Source organism: Dermacentor variabilis, chromosome 7, assembly GCF_050947875.1.
Source record: "Dermacentor variabilis isolate Ectoservices chromosome 7, ASM5094787v1, whole genome shotgun sequence".
Taxonomy (NCBI): domain Eukaryota; kingdom Metazoa; phylum Arthropoda; class Arachnida; order Ixodida; family Ixodidae; genus Dermacentor; species Dermacentor variabilis.
Window position 1 is genome coordinate 78,311,528 of NC_134574.1, and position 15,424 is coordinate 78,326,951.

General features: G+C 48.1%; 1 protein-coding gene across 13 annotated transcripts in view; it reads left to right on the plus strand.

Moving 5' to 3' along the window:
• Positions 1–15,424, plus strand: part of LOC142587551 (glucoside xylosyltransferase 1-like) — a 106,770-nt gene that overhangs the window by 61,107 nt on the left and 30,239 nt on the right. For all 13 annotated transcript variants that reach the window (XM_075698649.1, XM_075698650.1, XM_075698642.1 and 10 more), the window contains 2 exons: positions 879–1,010; positions 5,936–6,128. In XM_075698649.1, the coding sequence (XP_075554764.1) occupies positions 879–1,010; positions 5,936–6,128 (325 nt within the window). The remainder of the gene's footprint in view (positions 1–878; positions 1,011–5,935; positions 6,129–15,424) is intronic.

Here is a 15,424-nt window from a genome sequence, read left to right on the forward strand (position 1 = left end):
CTGTACCCACGTCTCTGTGAGTAGCGGGCCACGTTGGTGCATAGGACCGCCGATGTGTTCGATGTGACATAGCCAAAGAGTCGAGCCAGGCTTGTGTGCTCTTGCTTTTTTTCGGCCTTTATGACGGTCAGCGTACATATTCTTGGGAAATGGGGCCAGGTGAATTTTGTGGTGAATGCTGAGCTCAAAAGGTGAGCGATCTTCCGGTTGTGGTTATCTTGGTGTTTGGTATCCTAGCCGGGATAGAATGAGGCACCCTTGCATTGTTCATTCTTATTGCATGGAATAAAAGAAAAACGAAAGAAAGGACGAATGAAAGAAATAAATAAAGAAAGGAAGAAAGGAAGAAAGAAAAAGAAAGGAAAAAGAAAAATAGAAAAGTCTGTAAGTAAGATAAAACGAAATAACCTTTAGATGGTGCATTAAGTGCCCTCATGTGTCGTTGAGGAGATCAAAATACAGCGAATTAAGTTTACTTCATAGCGCAGCTCGTTAGGTTATACAAGTCTGACCTCTCTGATCTGACAACTTAATGAATCAGCAGGTGTGCAACAGGCTTTCGCCTTCACGTGTAAAACAAGTGTAACATGCTGCCAATTTTTTTTTCAAAGTGGTTGGTTGCCTGTTGTTTAAATGAGAAATATTGTTGATATTGTGAAATAATTAGTCTGGAATAGCTGCTCCCTTAAGTTAAAATGCAACAACAATTTAAACTTTTGTTCATATGAAATATTTGCTGATTCTTCGCGTGTACTTGGTATACGTGCTTGCAGACTAAGGTTTACGTACTAATGGCTATTTTGGAGACAATGTGTCTTTTCTAGCTTTTGATATCTTCTTTTGTTCTGCCTTGGCTACCACACCCCCCTTGTTTCAAGTACTCCTCCTGGCCAGACAGCGTCAGAAAACGTGTGAGCTGTGAGGTGAAGCTTGAGTGGTTCCCCAAAGATAACTACTACGAGTGGCGCTATATGTTCAGACCTTGCACAACTCAGAGGCTTTTCTTACCGGTAAGTATGCGTCTGATGGTATATCCCCTTCGAGTACAACCTTTAGAATAGATCGTACATTCTGAGTGCTTCAGAAAGATATGTCCAGCTTACAGACTAGACTAGAAGGACTAGACTAGACTAGACCAGACTAGACCAAAAGGTGGACGGATTGCCGTCGGTCTCACCTCGTGCACTGTCCATGTGGGACATGTGTGACATGTGCGACATGGCCAACACCACCGGCAGCGCCCTTCAACATGCCAGCGTTGTCAGAGGTTTAGTAAGAGACAGGGCGCTGTTACTTCTATGCAGCAGGGGTCGCCTTAAGTGTTGCGACTCACCTTACCTCATTGGGTTTGGAACAAATAAAATCTGATTAAATAACTGCAGCGTCGCGCAATGACGTCGTACCGGCGTACACGTTAACGCTGTCCAAGAAGTCCAAGCAGAACGCTGAAGCTTACTATCGTTGTCGATAAAAGCAGGAACTGCCAATTTTATTGCTGTTTTTTGTTTGTAGAGTATTGCAAAGCACCCATCCAGCACTTTGGAAAATTTACGTGACGTAAAACAGGACGGAAAACAACGAAGTGAGACCACTGCATTATTTCATGCTTACATCATTAGAAAAAACCGGCTTTTCTACCTTCCAGCTCAGTTTCCTAAAACACTTTGCACATATAATACAACCTTGCTGCACAAGTGCGTTCAGAAGTTTCTGAGGTGCAGCCACGTTTTACGTATAGTTATTTCGTAAGTGGGTTTGTTTTTGATGGCCAATCTCGGCGTGCACAATGTCGGACAAAGCGTGTGATTGGCATACGCAGATATGACGTGCGTCAGCACAGTTATTCATATTAGCCAAGCCTTTCTTCATGACAAGAACACCACAGCGGTGGAAAAACAACGGTTCGTTCAATCTTCGCCGCAAATTCTTCATGCACGGTCTTCTCCTAAACGTATGTTAATTATGGGCGATATACACTTACCAAAGGCTACTGTTATCTTCGCCATCGCGGCTCCCATGTCGTGTGTTTTTCTGCAACCTCTACATTGGCCCGTACAGACCACTGCGCAGAGGCACATAATGCCCGTGTTGTTTACATTGAAATGACGTTCAACTAATTAAAGAGGAGATAATTAGGCTTGAATATCCGTTAATGGAACGTGCACTGCCATTTGACTTGTAAACGCCAAAAACATCAGTTTCAACTAGCGTTTTCTTGGCTTCACTGTATGATTACCAGAAAACGTGCATCGTCAACAGCGCAGCATTTTGTATATTTACTGTAGGTGGTTGCATGTGAACTTTTTTCGAATACGAATCGAAGTAGAATAGTCAGACGAATACGCACACATTTACAGTACAAATATTTATTTCGGCATATGCAGGTACCGCGCTTAATTCACTAGAGAAAAAATGACTCCAAGCTATCCCCGACCAGTAACATCGGTTTTAAACGCACTAATATTAACTGTAAATAAAATAATTGCAGGAATAGCTTCTCAACATCTTTAGAGCGTACTTGCCACAATATTTCGAAGCACAAATGGCTGCAATGCGACTAGCTTTCAAAAAACGGGAAAATAAACAGTTCTTCATTAAAGACCAGAGGCTGTGGAAAAAGAAAAAAATACAGATGCTGCTGAATAGCTTGTGTGCCGTCGAAACATGTAAAAGTGCCAGATTAAAAATCACTGGTTGCAGCGTAAAAGATGAAAGTGCTACAAGGGTAGGCTACAGGAAACAGTAAAGTGCACACTACGAGCCAAAATCACAGGTTATCATGTAGGCATCCACTCGGAAAGCAAAAACAGAATTATCAGTACCACACACTGATGCAGTGAGCAAGTGAGGAAGGCAATGTACATGGAAGCGCAGAAAGAAAACGAACACGCTTAGAGCACTAATTACGGAAGGATGTGAAACTGCAATGAAAAGGTAGCAATATATATTTCGTCCCTTCTAAAGCATCTCACAAACGGGAAGCCAAGCGGGTTTCTTGAAGAAAAACCAGCATGGTGCCGTGAGCTTGGTCGTGTCGAGAACAGGCATTCGGATACACGCAATGCTCAAGGCACCTGCACTGCAGATCTCGTAGGATATAGTCCCTTAGTAGCGACATGCGCTGTGAAAGGAAAGCAGGGAAGTGTAATAGAAGGTGCTCAAGTAGTTTGCAGAAGCCCCATTTAAATTCCGGCAAACATGTGTTCGCGATAAGCTTGTCGGACCGCCAGCCTCTATCTGGCACTCACGATATGTCTGAGGAACTTGAGCCGTCCGAACCCAAAGCACTGCTTAAGCGTGAGATTAGGCCATCGTATTGCTTCTTAAACTTAGTGCAGTCACTTGGAGGAGTTTCATAAATGGTTTGGAACAGATGACTACGTCAGCAAGATATACTGGATAGTACTGCTATTTCATTTCGAAGAGAACAGTGTCCGCCCTTTACTGGGAAGTAGCGGGGGCTGAGCCCAAACTAAACAAAAGCGCGCTAAGTTCGTCGGTAAAGTCGACGGTGGCCACGCTAGTCTACCCCTCTAGACAAGCAAACAACGCAGGGCGCGTCGAACTTTGTCTTCGGAGTCATCGGTGCGTGGCACTAGGCAGACATACTATCTAGTTACTGTCTTGAGCTTTCTCAAATAGTCACGAAATAGTGGCGCTCTGTCTTTTTTTTTTCTATTAGTATCACGACCGCAGACGCCCATGAGCTGTAGAAAGCATCCATAACGCCGTCATCGAGAATCTCTTGCACTTAATTCAGTTCGCGTTCTTTTCTCGTCACGAGGTAGCGTTAATTGTTAGAGTAATGGACGTTCGTCATGGTACAGTAAAATTCTGTGCCATGGGTTAAAAGTGTAGTACACCTTGATTAAACTTGGCAGACACTCATTTATCTCTACACGCAACTCACGACTAGAACCCGTTGCATCTGCCGTGTGTAGTGGTTTATCAAAGCGCTGAGTATACCTTTCGGTATAGTTGGAAACTTGATAAGGGCTATGAATTCGGCCTTGTCGGTACGTCATACTGAAAGTGAAACGCAGTAAAAATAAAAAGACAGATGGAGGGTTAGCGCATGTGTTGTGCCCTTCGCGTGTCCCTATCCTTTGCGCTTCACTTGGTGTCCCTTCTGGAGGCCGTCCCCGAATACTACGGCTGGCCAGGCGGACGAGATTTAACACGGACATAGCTGGTGTTTTTGCTGCTTGGGAGGGTTTGCTGCAGGGGTGAAAGATGCTCGGCACTTTGGTAACGTTTATGACCTAGTTCTAATTAAACGTATAGGATTTATGTAGGTATCTGCCTCTCCGCGTCTAAAAGTAATTTGTGCAGATCCCACGCACGGTGGGAATCGACGTTATGCAAACTATTTTGCAATCAGCTGGCTATGCAGCATTGTTTGCGGTTCCGCAATGCGTAGCCAGGTTTACCAATGTGCTTGTGTGAATCCAGTATGTGTTTGTGTGACGCGAGTACAGCGTACTAGAATTAGCGCTATAGTGCGTTTGAGTGACGACAGCAGCAAGATGACGACGACGGTAACGCTGGTTGCATGATTTCTACGAACGGCGAATTGATGTAAAGGAACGTAGTGGAGGTGTGAGGTGGGTAAGAAACGCAGAAAAATCTAATTGCGCGCTGACGGCAGCGCGTGCTATCACGTAGAGGGCACAACCGGATGGCTTGATGCCGATACTATAGCACAACTTGCACCACGTGTTCTTCTATAGCCATTCGAACGAGTGGCTGTACGACTGGGCCGAGCCGTGATGGCGCTGCCATATTGGAATTCTATGCAGCTTCGTCGTACTCGGACAATATGCGCATCAATTGAGAGCACACCTCGATGTTTAATTAACCGGTGTAGTAACAAAAATAAGGACTGTGAAAAACGCGCAGGGCACCCAGAGTCTTAGATGCGCGGACACCTAAAGCGGATTTTTTTCCTCTTTTAATTTATTCTGTATCCTAGAGAGCATCCCTTGACGCCCGTTTGGTATGAGAGATATAAGAATATGTCAGCATAAAATTATATACCGAGCTACCACTCTACGTAAAGCCATTATTTCGTCATAGAAACGCCAGCCAGTGCGACTGGCAGCTTTTTATCGAGAACGGTGACGCACCAATGTTAGCTTCACCGTCGTGTCGCCACTTCCCGGTTCTTGTGCGCACGCCATGGGAACCATTCATAATTGCTTGTCGTTTAGTTCAACCTATTGTTCTGGTAGTGGCCGCACAGCATAAGAAATGAGATCATTCAAGGCTTTATAACACATAACGTCCTACAAAATCTCTGTAGCAAAGTCAACTAAAGAACTATTGCAAGAACACCATCCAAACTCAATAGTGTTCTACTTATCCTCGGAGTAAAGGCCATGTTTCATAATACAAGAACTTGATACTTCGATAACTTACTCGGAGCTGACCAAGCGACAACTCTTTCCAAAACTTTTGTTCATTGTCATAACCTGGAATACTTGTTCAAAAATATAATAATCGAAAGCGAGCTTCCTATTTTAAGTTTATGTGAACTTTCATCTGACAATGACTTAGAGACGAAGATGAAGAATTATTTTGCAATATATTTACTGAATACTTCATCTAAAACTTTCCTCCTGTCATATTTCTGTGTTTATATGTTAGCTCTGCCACTGACGTCCGTAGAAGACGGCTGGCTGCCGGATGCTATTTTTGAAGCTGTTCTTTTTGAAGCATCGGTTTATTTCGCTCGCTTATTGCGTAGGCTTCAACGTGATGCGACCATAGAAGTTAGCATTATTAGCCATCATGGTTTAACAGTAAGTGAATGTGCATGAGCACTCAGCTATTAAGAATGCCTATCCTTTATCACGCTAACATGTAAAGCGACAAACCTGCCGAGGAGCTTTCGATTGTGCGAACTCTACAAGCCAGCCTAACATCATTTTCACAGAGTATGCTTCCTAACGAAGATGCCGTCATCTACGTTGACACAGACGTGGTATTTCTGCATCCGGTCGAAGACTTTTGGAGAAAGTTCTACGCCATGAACAAGTGGCAGATGGCCGGCATGGCACCGGAGACAGAGAACTTTACACAGAACTACTACTTGACAAAAGCACTCCACCCTTTTGTGCAACCATTTGGTAAGGGTCGTTGTTATTCCACTTGTAAAGTTATACATACGCAGCACGTTAACCCAGACAGAACTGTAGTTACGTTTACTTTGTTGCAATTGTGCCGAAATACCATAGAGAGCATTGATAAAAACGGACAGCGCAGTAGGCCAGCGCCATAGAGTTATCCCTACCATCATGCGGGACGAAGAGCCCGTAGAATCGTCATCTTGCATGCACACTGATGTAACTTGCTAAGTAAAAGAATTTCTTAATGTCTAATTATCAAAGCCGATACAAGTTTTAAACAGTATTCCTTTATAGAGTGTCTAGGATAAGTAATTGTGTCTTTGCAGTATCTAGCAGAAAATAAATTTGCAAATATTTGCGTATTATCCAAAGTTCTAACGTTATGTTTATTTATTTATTTATTTGTTTATTTATATTCTATACTGGGTCAGTCCCATCAGGGACAATAGCAGGTGGGCATACAAAACAGAAATACATAGTAATAAATGTGCACGTACAAATAAAAGTTTGAGTCTCGCTTGTTTCGCTCTTGATGAAAGCGTCGCTAAACCCATTATGCCCGCAAGGTTAATGGCTGAATATGTGTGCTTATACTTCTAAATAAACCGTAGCGCATTTCGCTGTACTTTTTTCAGTTTCGTTATATTAGTCACTGAGGGGGAAAACCAAACTGTGTTAGCGTACTCCAAAACTGATCTAACGAAAGTAGTATATGCGAGAAGCTTTATCGATGTGGGTGCGAGGCGGAGACATCTTTGGAGATAAAATAGCTTGCGTAATGCCTTCGAGGTCACGTTGGCAATGTGCGCGTCCCATCTCAGGTCAGAAGTTAGAGTGATGCCTAAGTGTTTATAATGGTGAACTTTTGTTAGCATTTGTCAGCACAACTTACCCGCACTTGCATGCATAGGGCGTACTTTCAACCTCAGTTGTAGCATTATCACGGTTTATAACACATAAAAATGCCAACTTGAGACTGATTGGAAACCTTTGCCCCGCAGTCATCGTAAATTGGCATAGTGATGATGGCGGAGGGGGGGGGGGGAGAGAGATAGAGAAAGAACTTTATTGAGCCGAGCTCGACATCTTCTTAGACGCCGTCGATGGAAGTGGCTCCCTCTTCACGGGACCCATATGCTTCCCTAGCCGCCTGGCCCCTGGAGATCAGGATGAGCTGGTTTTCCAGGGCGCTGCTGGTTAGCAAGATCTCCCATCGCTCGGTAAGGGTGGACGAGGGATGGGGTAGGGTAGCGGGGCAGTTAAGAGGGGGGGGGGGATCGCCTTGATGAAATCGCATACTCCAATGACGTGTTGGAGCGTGCCTAACTGAGTTTTGCAAAAGTTACAATCCTCCTCGTACCTTTCCGGGTACATCTTGTTTTGAAGGTAAGGGTGCGGGAAGGATCCTGCCTGTATTTGCCTGTAGATCGCTTGCTGTTCTCTGCTAAGCGATTTGTGAGGATCGGGTTAACGGCGCCTCCCCGTCTTATAATGGTTCGTAATGTCTCTGTAACTAAATACGGACTGTGGCTCACCTTCCTCAACCCGGTGTTCCATCTCTCGGGCAAACTGGTGGGCAAGTTCGTTGCCCTCCAGCCCAGAGTGAGCCGGTGTCCATATTAACTCAACTTTCCTTTCAGGTACGTCGCGTTTACTTTTCAGAATATCTAGTGCCGCAAGAGACACCCACCCATTTCTGTAGTTGTTATACGCCTTTTTCGAGTCGGTGACAATTCTTCCCGCCTTGGGCGGCGCGAGTGCTAGCGCTATCGCGGCCTCTTCTGCCACCTCGGGAAAAGACGTCTTCATGGAGGCGCAGGTTACTAGCACATCCCGCGTCGTAACTGCCAGCGTAGCTTTCGATGAAAACTTGGGTAACGAAGCGTCTGTGATGAGAGTGACCCCCTCTTCCTCTTCTACTATTTGACCCAAAGTCTCCGTCAAGGCCGCTATACGAGCCGCTCTGCGGCCGTCGTTACTACCCTACCTCACGTTTCTAGGTAGTGGCTTACTGTGGATTTTATGCGCCCACAACCTGGGTAACGGCCCCGTTTCTTTCCGCTCTGCCTCTAGCCAGCCCAACTTGGCAAGAACGCGACGTCCCGCCGACGTCTGACTGAGTCCAACTCTTTGATTAGACAGATAAGCTTCTATTAACTTTTCGATGACGTTGTGCTTGGCCATGCCGAGAAGCATGTCTGTCGAAGAATGCTTCGGAATGCCCAGCGCCAGCTTGGTTGCCTTTCGTATAATGACGTTCAACTGGTCTCTTTCTTTTTTCAGTAACTTGAGGTACGGGGTGAGGGGGGAAGCGGGGCTTGTTACCATAATGATGGGAGGGCAGGAAATTAAGACGCGGGAACATTAGCACTGCGTAAATATTACCCAGGAATTTTTTCAAGAAGTGCTTTCTTCTCAAAAGATGGAGCCATGAAGCGAAAATATTGAACGTCTTCCCGTGGATTCAGCTCTGCGAATTATTTTCGCATTGGAAATAAAGTGGTTCCGGCGAAAGAGGAACATTAAAGAAAGCAGAAGTGTAAGGAGCAAATGGAGAAGACAGGGCATTTTCTTTTCTGCAAGTTGTTTTTCACAGCGCTTGTCTTGCTCTCTCGCTACGTTATTTCACATTGCAATCTTATTATACGTATTGCATTGCACAACTCTTCCTGTTCACGTTGATGGTGCTAGTAAGTCAAGCCTATTACCGTAGTAAAACGTTGTAGCAATTATTTAGTTCTTCTTACAGGGCCTGCACCTTGTATCCCTGTGCCCTAGATTTAAGTTATGATTATATAGTTCAGTTATTTGTGCTCACTTATTTTTACGTTAGTTAGCTTCATTTACTTTTCAGCTATATATTACCCTCATAATTTCACTCCCGCGTGCTTACTTCTATTATACTTGAGTTTACGCGTTATATGTTTCTTTTACTGCCTGCCACGTATGGAGGCGCCGAGCTCGTTAATCCTGAACATAGCGTTTTGTTTGCATCCTCCACAGTGTCCGTTTAATTCTGACATAAAGGTTGACAGAATGTTAGTGCAGCCATACGGCGAGGTGAAATATGTGTATTGTTGCTTTCCCACCGCTGGCACCAGTTGTTGCAAATGGGTCGCAAGCGCCAAGGGTAGCGTTGGCCTGGCGGCCTGGGGCACAACTGGAAACATCTGAAGGTCCTGGCAAAGCGTGAGTCGACTGCTAACAGAACAACTTGTCTATTCTAGCATCGCAAAAGAGCGGCCGGTCAGGTCGACCGAAGTGGAGAGACGAGAGAGCACGTTACTCGACGGAAGAAATCGGAGCCTCTCTCTTGGCGGCCGGGGGCAGCTGCTTTTATACTCTCGGAGTTGAGGGCAAGAAAGAACGGCTCTGGAGGGGCGTCCATGACGGCGGGCACGGACACGCTGAGAGACACATTGAGACAAGAAGTGACGCATCCGCCGGGCCGGCGCTGGTCAGACCTCCTCGCTTCACAGTTCCTCTCCCCGGCTGCCGCGCTTTGACAAGCGTGGGCACCAACATGCACACACACACTCACACACACACACACGAAGACACGTGGTATTGAAACATGCCTGGACGCGCTTGGAAGGAAGCGTTACGGCAGCGCTGAAGGGGCCAAAATGTCCGCCGCTTTGAATGAAGACCCGGCGTCCGTTGCATCCGCGCCGGCTATACCGCGCGTCGTAGGCGAAACGTAACAGACCGCCCCGCCGGGAGAAGGAGATCCCGATGGTCAGGGGACTGCATCCGCTGTCCGGAGGGATGTCGCTCGATGATGCTCATAACCGAAGTCGGTCGTCCTTCGGCGTTTCTTGAGCGCAGCGCACAGAGAAGGCCTCGTTCTCACGTTCAGGTTCACACAGGACACTGCAAAGTGACTTCGGGAGAGTTGCCACTTTTGTTCTCGTTTCAAGCAAGCGTTAGAACTACGCCGAAACTCAACCGCTCAGTCAGCAAGCACGACACAACCCTCACTAAGCCCTGCCAGGCTCTTTCCTCTTTTATACTACTGCCTAGTTCCTTACAGTCTAGCAGCACTCAGAACGCGTCCACAAATTGGAAAATTGCACTAGAAAGCACGTCATGACTTTGAAACACTAAACAAAAGCAATATGTTAAAAATCTTGCCTCAGGAAGAAAACATGAGTAACAAATAACTTTGAGGCTGATTCCTACATTAGGGGCCTCGACTTAAGCCATCGGCGTTACCGTTGAGATTCCCCTTTTTGTAACGCACCTCAAAGGAATATTGTTGCAAAGCGAGGCTCCAGCGCAGGAGGCGGCCATTTGTGGAAGAGATGGTCTGCAGCCATTGGAGAGGGCAGTGATCCGTCTCGAAACATGCGAAGCGGAGACCGCAGCGAGCGACCGTACACCAGCTCAGCTGGCGAAAACCCTGTAACCGCATGCGGCGCGGTCCTTAATGCAAACATCACCCCAGGCAGACACAGCTCCCAGTCAGTTTGTTGTTCAAACCGCAATGCTCTCAACACGCGCTTCATGACGGAGTGGAGCTTCTCAAAGGAATTGGACTGTGGGTGGTACACTGAGCTGTGTAACAGCTTTACCCCACACCTTTCGAGAAAGGCTGTCGTCAAAGCGCTAGTAAACTCTGTGCCCTGATCTGACTGGATTTCCGCAGGAAAACCAACTCGCGCAAATATGGACTGTATTGCATTGACTATCTCAACTGAGCTCAGTTCTTTAAGCGGCACTGCTTCAGGGAACTTTCTCGCTGGGCAGATCACAGTCAAAATGTGTATGTAACCCGTAGTTGTTACCGGCAGAGGTCCCACTGTATCAATAACGAGCCGTCTAAAAGGCTCCGTAATGATAGGTACCAACTTCAACGGCACCCTCGATTTGTCCCCTGGTTTGCCCACCCGCTGACAGGTGTCACATATCCTCACTAAGTGGTCTGCGTCCCGAAAACACCCTGGCCAATAGTACTCTTGCAAGAGACGGTCCTTAGTTTTCTTAACTCCTAGATGTCCGGACCACGAACCCCCATGCGACAAGCGCAACAGATCCTGACAGTAGCACTGAGGCACGATCAGCTGATCGAACTCCACTCCCCTGTGGTCTAGGTACTTCCGGTACGGGACCCCACCTCTTTCCACAAAACGAGCATTTTTCTTGGCGATACCTTCCTTGACATTGCAGCGCATGTTTTCTAGGCTGCCATCCTTTTTCTGCTCGGCTATCAAAGCCGACCGGTTGACCTTTAGCAACCTATTCAGTCCATCTGACGTAGGCGCGATGAGCAAATCTGCAGATAGCTCTTCTAACTTACCCGTGTCGGGCATTTCCTCTCCAGTATCTGGTGCCTTCAACGCTACAGGCTCAATTTTATTCAGAGCACTGTGAATATCAGCTTGCTGCATTTCCGACCCTTTCTCATTGTTCGACAACGTCGGCCCCGCAACTACCGCCTTTGCAGCGAGCTCCCGAACTCTCGATCTGGTTAAGGCCTGAACGCTAGCCTCACCAAACAAAAGCCCCTTCTCGCGCAGGAGGTGATCGGACCTGTTCGAAAATAGGTACGGGTACTGGGGGGGGGGGGGGCAGCATAGATGACACTGCGGCCTCCGTCTCAAGTGCTCCGAAAGGTCCTTGAATAAACACTTTTGCTACGGGCAGACACACGCTATGAGCTTCCACGGCTTGCTTGATCCATGTGCACTCGCCCGTGAACATAGCGGTTTCTACGTAAGAGGGGTGAACTACATCCATTGTAGCTGCGGAATCACGAAGCACTCGGCACTCTTTCCCGTTCACGAAGAGGTCTCGCATGTAAGGCTCGAGAAGCTTCATGTTCTCGTCAGTGCTGCATAATGACAAAAACACGACTTTTGTTTTTGTTTCGGGACACTGCGCCGAAAAGTGACCCAGCTTCTGGCACGTATAACACAGGCGCGCTTGCCGCATCTCGAACCGCTTTCTGCGTTCGGCTTCGGCTGCCGCCGTCTCCTTACGTTCGGTCGGACTGCTTTCACTCGCATCCGCACTACGTGTGTCCCCCCTTGCTCTCATGGGCGTGAACTTCGGCCTCTCAAACTTGGAGCCAAATTCACCCTTTTGACCGTCCTTAGCTCCGCGAGCCCGACGCGTCACAAACTCCTCGGCTAGCTCGGCGGCTTTAGCCACCGTACTAACGTCTGGCCTATCCAAGACCCAGTACCGCACGTTCTCAGGTAACCGACTATAGAACTGTTCCAGCCCGAAACACTGCAGAACTTTCTCGTGGTCACCAAACGCTTTCTCTTCTTTGAGCCACTCCTGCATGTTTGACATAAGTCTGTAGGCAAACTCTGTATATGACTCACTTCTGCCTTTCTCATTTTCCCGAAACTTCCGACGGAACGCCTCCGCTGACAGCCTGTACTTTTTTTAGCAGACTCGATTTCACTTTGTCGAAATGCTCTGCCTCCTCTCTCTTCAAGCGAGCGACTACGTCGGCCGCCTCGCCGGGTAACAAAGTGAGCAAGCGCTGTGGCCACGTTTCCCGAGAGAACCCCTGCTTCTCGCACGTTCGCTCAAAGTTAACCAGGAACAAACCAATGTCCTCTCCAAGCTTAAACGGCCGCATCAGGTCAGTCATATTGAACAATACTCGTTCTCCTGCACCGTGTGCCTGACTTCCATTACGAGAGCGTTCGATCTCTATGTCGAGACGCTTTATTTACAAAGCGTGTTGACGGTCGCGCTCTTTTTCTTTCTCTTTTTGCTCTCGCTCTTTCTGTTCTTTACGTTCGCGCTCGTCTTTCTCTTTTTGCTCTTTAAGTTCGCGCTCTGGCCTCTTTTTTTGCTCTTTCAGTTCGCGCTCCTGTCTCTCTTTTTGCTCTTTAAGTTCGCGCTGCTGTCTTTTTGCCCTCTCCTCAATGGTCTCAAGGCATTCCGACAGCTCGTCATCCTCAGCTTCTAACTCAAGAATAGCCCTTAGCAGTTCTGGTTTTCTGAGTTTGTCTGAGACATCCAGACCCAACTCTCTTGCAAGCTCCAGCAATTTCGGTTTGCGCAACGGCTTCCAATCCATGGCTGTTCTGAATGCTGCTTTCTCTACTGCCTACTATTGTCTTGCCGCAAACTAACCCGGCAACAACGACAACCACAATTACCAGCTCTGTTTCTGACACTAACAAAAGCCTGGTAAAACTCAGAAGAAGAAAGTCCCGCACTCACGAAACCTCGCAGCCAAGAATTCAGCGCAGTCATTCCGCTGCAGGCAACCAGTCATCACACAGGGCTCGTTGTACTGCACCCGGATGGTCGTTGTGCTGCTCAGCATACAGTCGACCGCATATCTTCGCTGCTGACCTCCGTTGTCGCGATCTCACCGCTGGCAAACAGTTGTTGCAATCTCACCGCTGGCACCAGTTGTTGCAAATGGGTCACAAGCCCCAAGGGTAGCGTTGGCCTGGCGGCCTGGGGCACAACTGGAAGCATCTGAAGGTCCTGGCAATGCGTGAATCGACTGCTAATAGAACAACTTTTTTATTCTAGCATCGCAAAAGAGCGGCCGGTCAGGTCGACCGAAGTGGAGTGACGGGAGAGCACGTTACTCGACGGAAGAAATCGGAGCCTCTCTCTTGGCGTCCGGGGGCAGCTGCTTTTATACTCTCGGAGTTGAGGGCAAGAAGGAACGGCTCTGGAGAGGCGTCCGTGACGGCGGGCACGGACACGCTGAGAGACACGTTGTGACAAGAAGTGACGCATTCGCCGGGCCGGCGGCGATCAGACCTCCTCGCTTCACAGTTGGGGAGCTCCTGTCCCCGGCTGCCGCGCTTTGACAAGCGTGGGCACCAACATGCACACACACTCACACACACACACACACGAAGACACGTGGCATTGAAACATGCCTGGACGCGCTTGGCAGGAAGCGTTACGGCAGCGCTGAACGGGCCAAAATGTCTGCCACTTTGAATGAAGCCCCGGCGTCCGTTGCATCCGCGCCGGCTATACCGCGCGTCGTAGGCGAAACGTAACAGTATGCTGTATTCTATGCATCAAATGCTCATATCACATTGAAACGGTCTATAGTATGTGATGTAATGCCCCGGCCACATTCGAACGAACGATGGACGCCCTTCTACACGCAGTCAAAGGCTTTTCCGAGCCAACATGTGCCAAGGATGTTCGCAGCTTCTTGGGCCTTTGCTCCTACTTCCGTCGGTTTGTCCGAAATTTTGCGAACGTTGCGCGCCTTCTCAATTATCTCCTCAAGAAAGACGCTGCATTTATTTGGGGCCCTGAGCAAGCTGGTGCTTTTACCGAGCTGATTGGGCTGCTTACGTCCCCGCCCATTCTCGCTCACTTTGATGCGTCAGCTCCAACAGAAGTCCGTACCGATGCCAGTGGCTACGGTATTGGAGCTATCTTGGCACAGAAACAACAAGGGCGCGAACGTGTTATTGCCTACGCCAGCCGCCTTCTTTCCTCTGCGGAGAGCAATTACTCTATCACCGAACGCGAGTGTCTAGCTCTCGCTTGAGCAGTGGGTAAATTCCGCCCCTATTTGTACGGCCGCCAATTCACAGTCATCACTGATGACCACGCCCTGTGTTGGCTTTCGTCCCTGAAAGTTCCTTCAGGGCGCCTTGGCCGCTGGGCTCTGCGCCTCCAAGAATACAACTATTCAGTTGTATACAAGACCGGCCGGTTGCATCAAGATGCGGACTGCTTGTCGCGCCATCCTGTCGACCTTCCTGACATTTCTGCGGCCGGCGTCCCTGTCACTGTTCTCTCTCTGAATGCTTTTCGCGACATTGGAGCCGAACAATGTCGGGACGCCTCCTTGCAACACCTTATTCAACGGCTCACTTCAACGACGCCCGAACCTTCCCTTCGCATGTTTGAACTTCATGATGGTATATTGTACCGCACTAACATGCGCCCGGACGGCCCTGCCCGACTTTTCGTTGTGCCTGAGCACTTGCGTCAGACTGTTCTCGCCCAGCTTCATGATGTACCGACTGCAGGTCACCTTGGCGAGTCACGCACTTATGACCCCGTTCGTCGGTGCTTCTATTGGCCTGGTCTATACCGTGACGTCTGCCGTTATGTCGCTGCGTGTGATTTTTGTCAGCGACGGAAAAAGCCGGCCACACTCCCTGCTTGTCGCCTTCAACCACTTGACGTACCATTAGAACCATTATTCCGTGTAGGTGTTGACCTTTTAGGCCCTTTCCTACGTCTACTTCGGGAAACAAGTGGATTGGTATAGCAACAGTCTAAGCCACCGCATATGCAATCACACGGGCTCTTCCGACAACCTCTGCAACCGATGT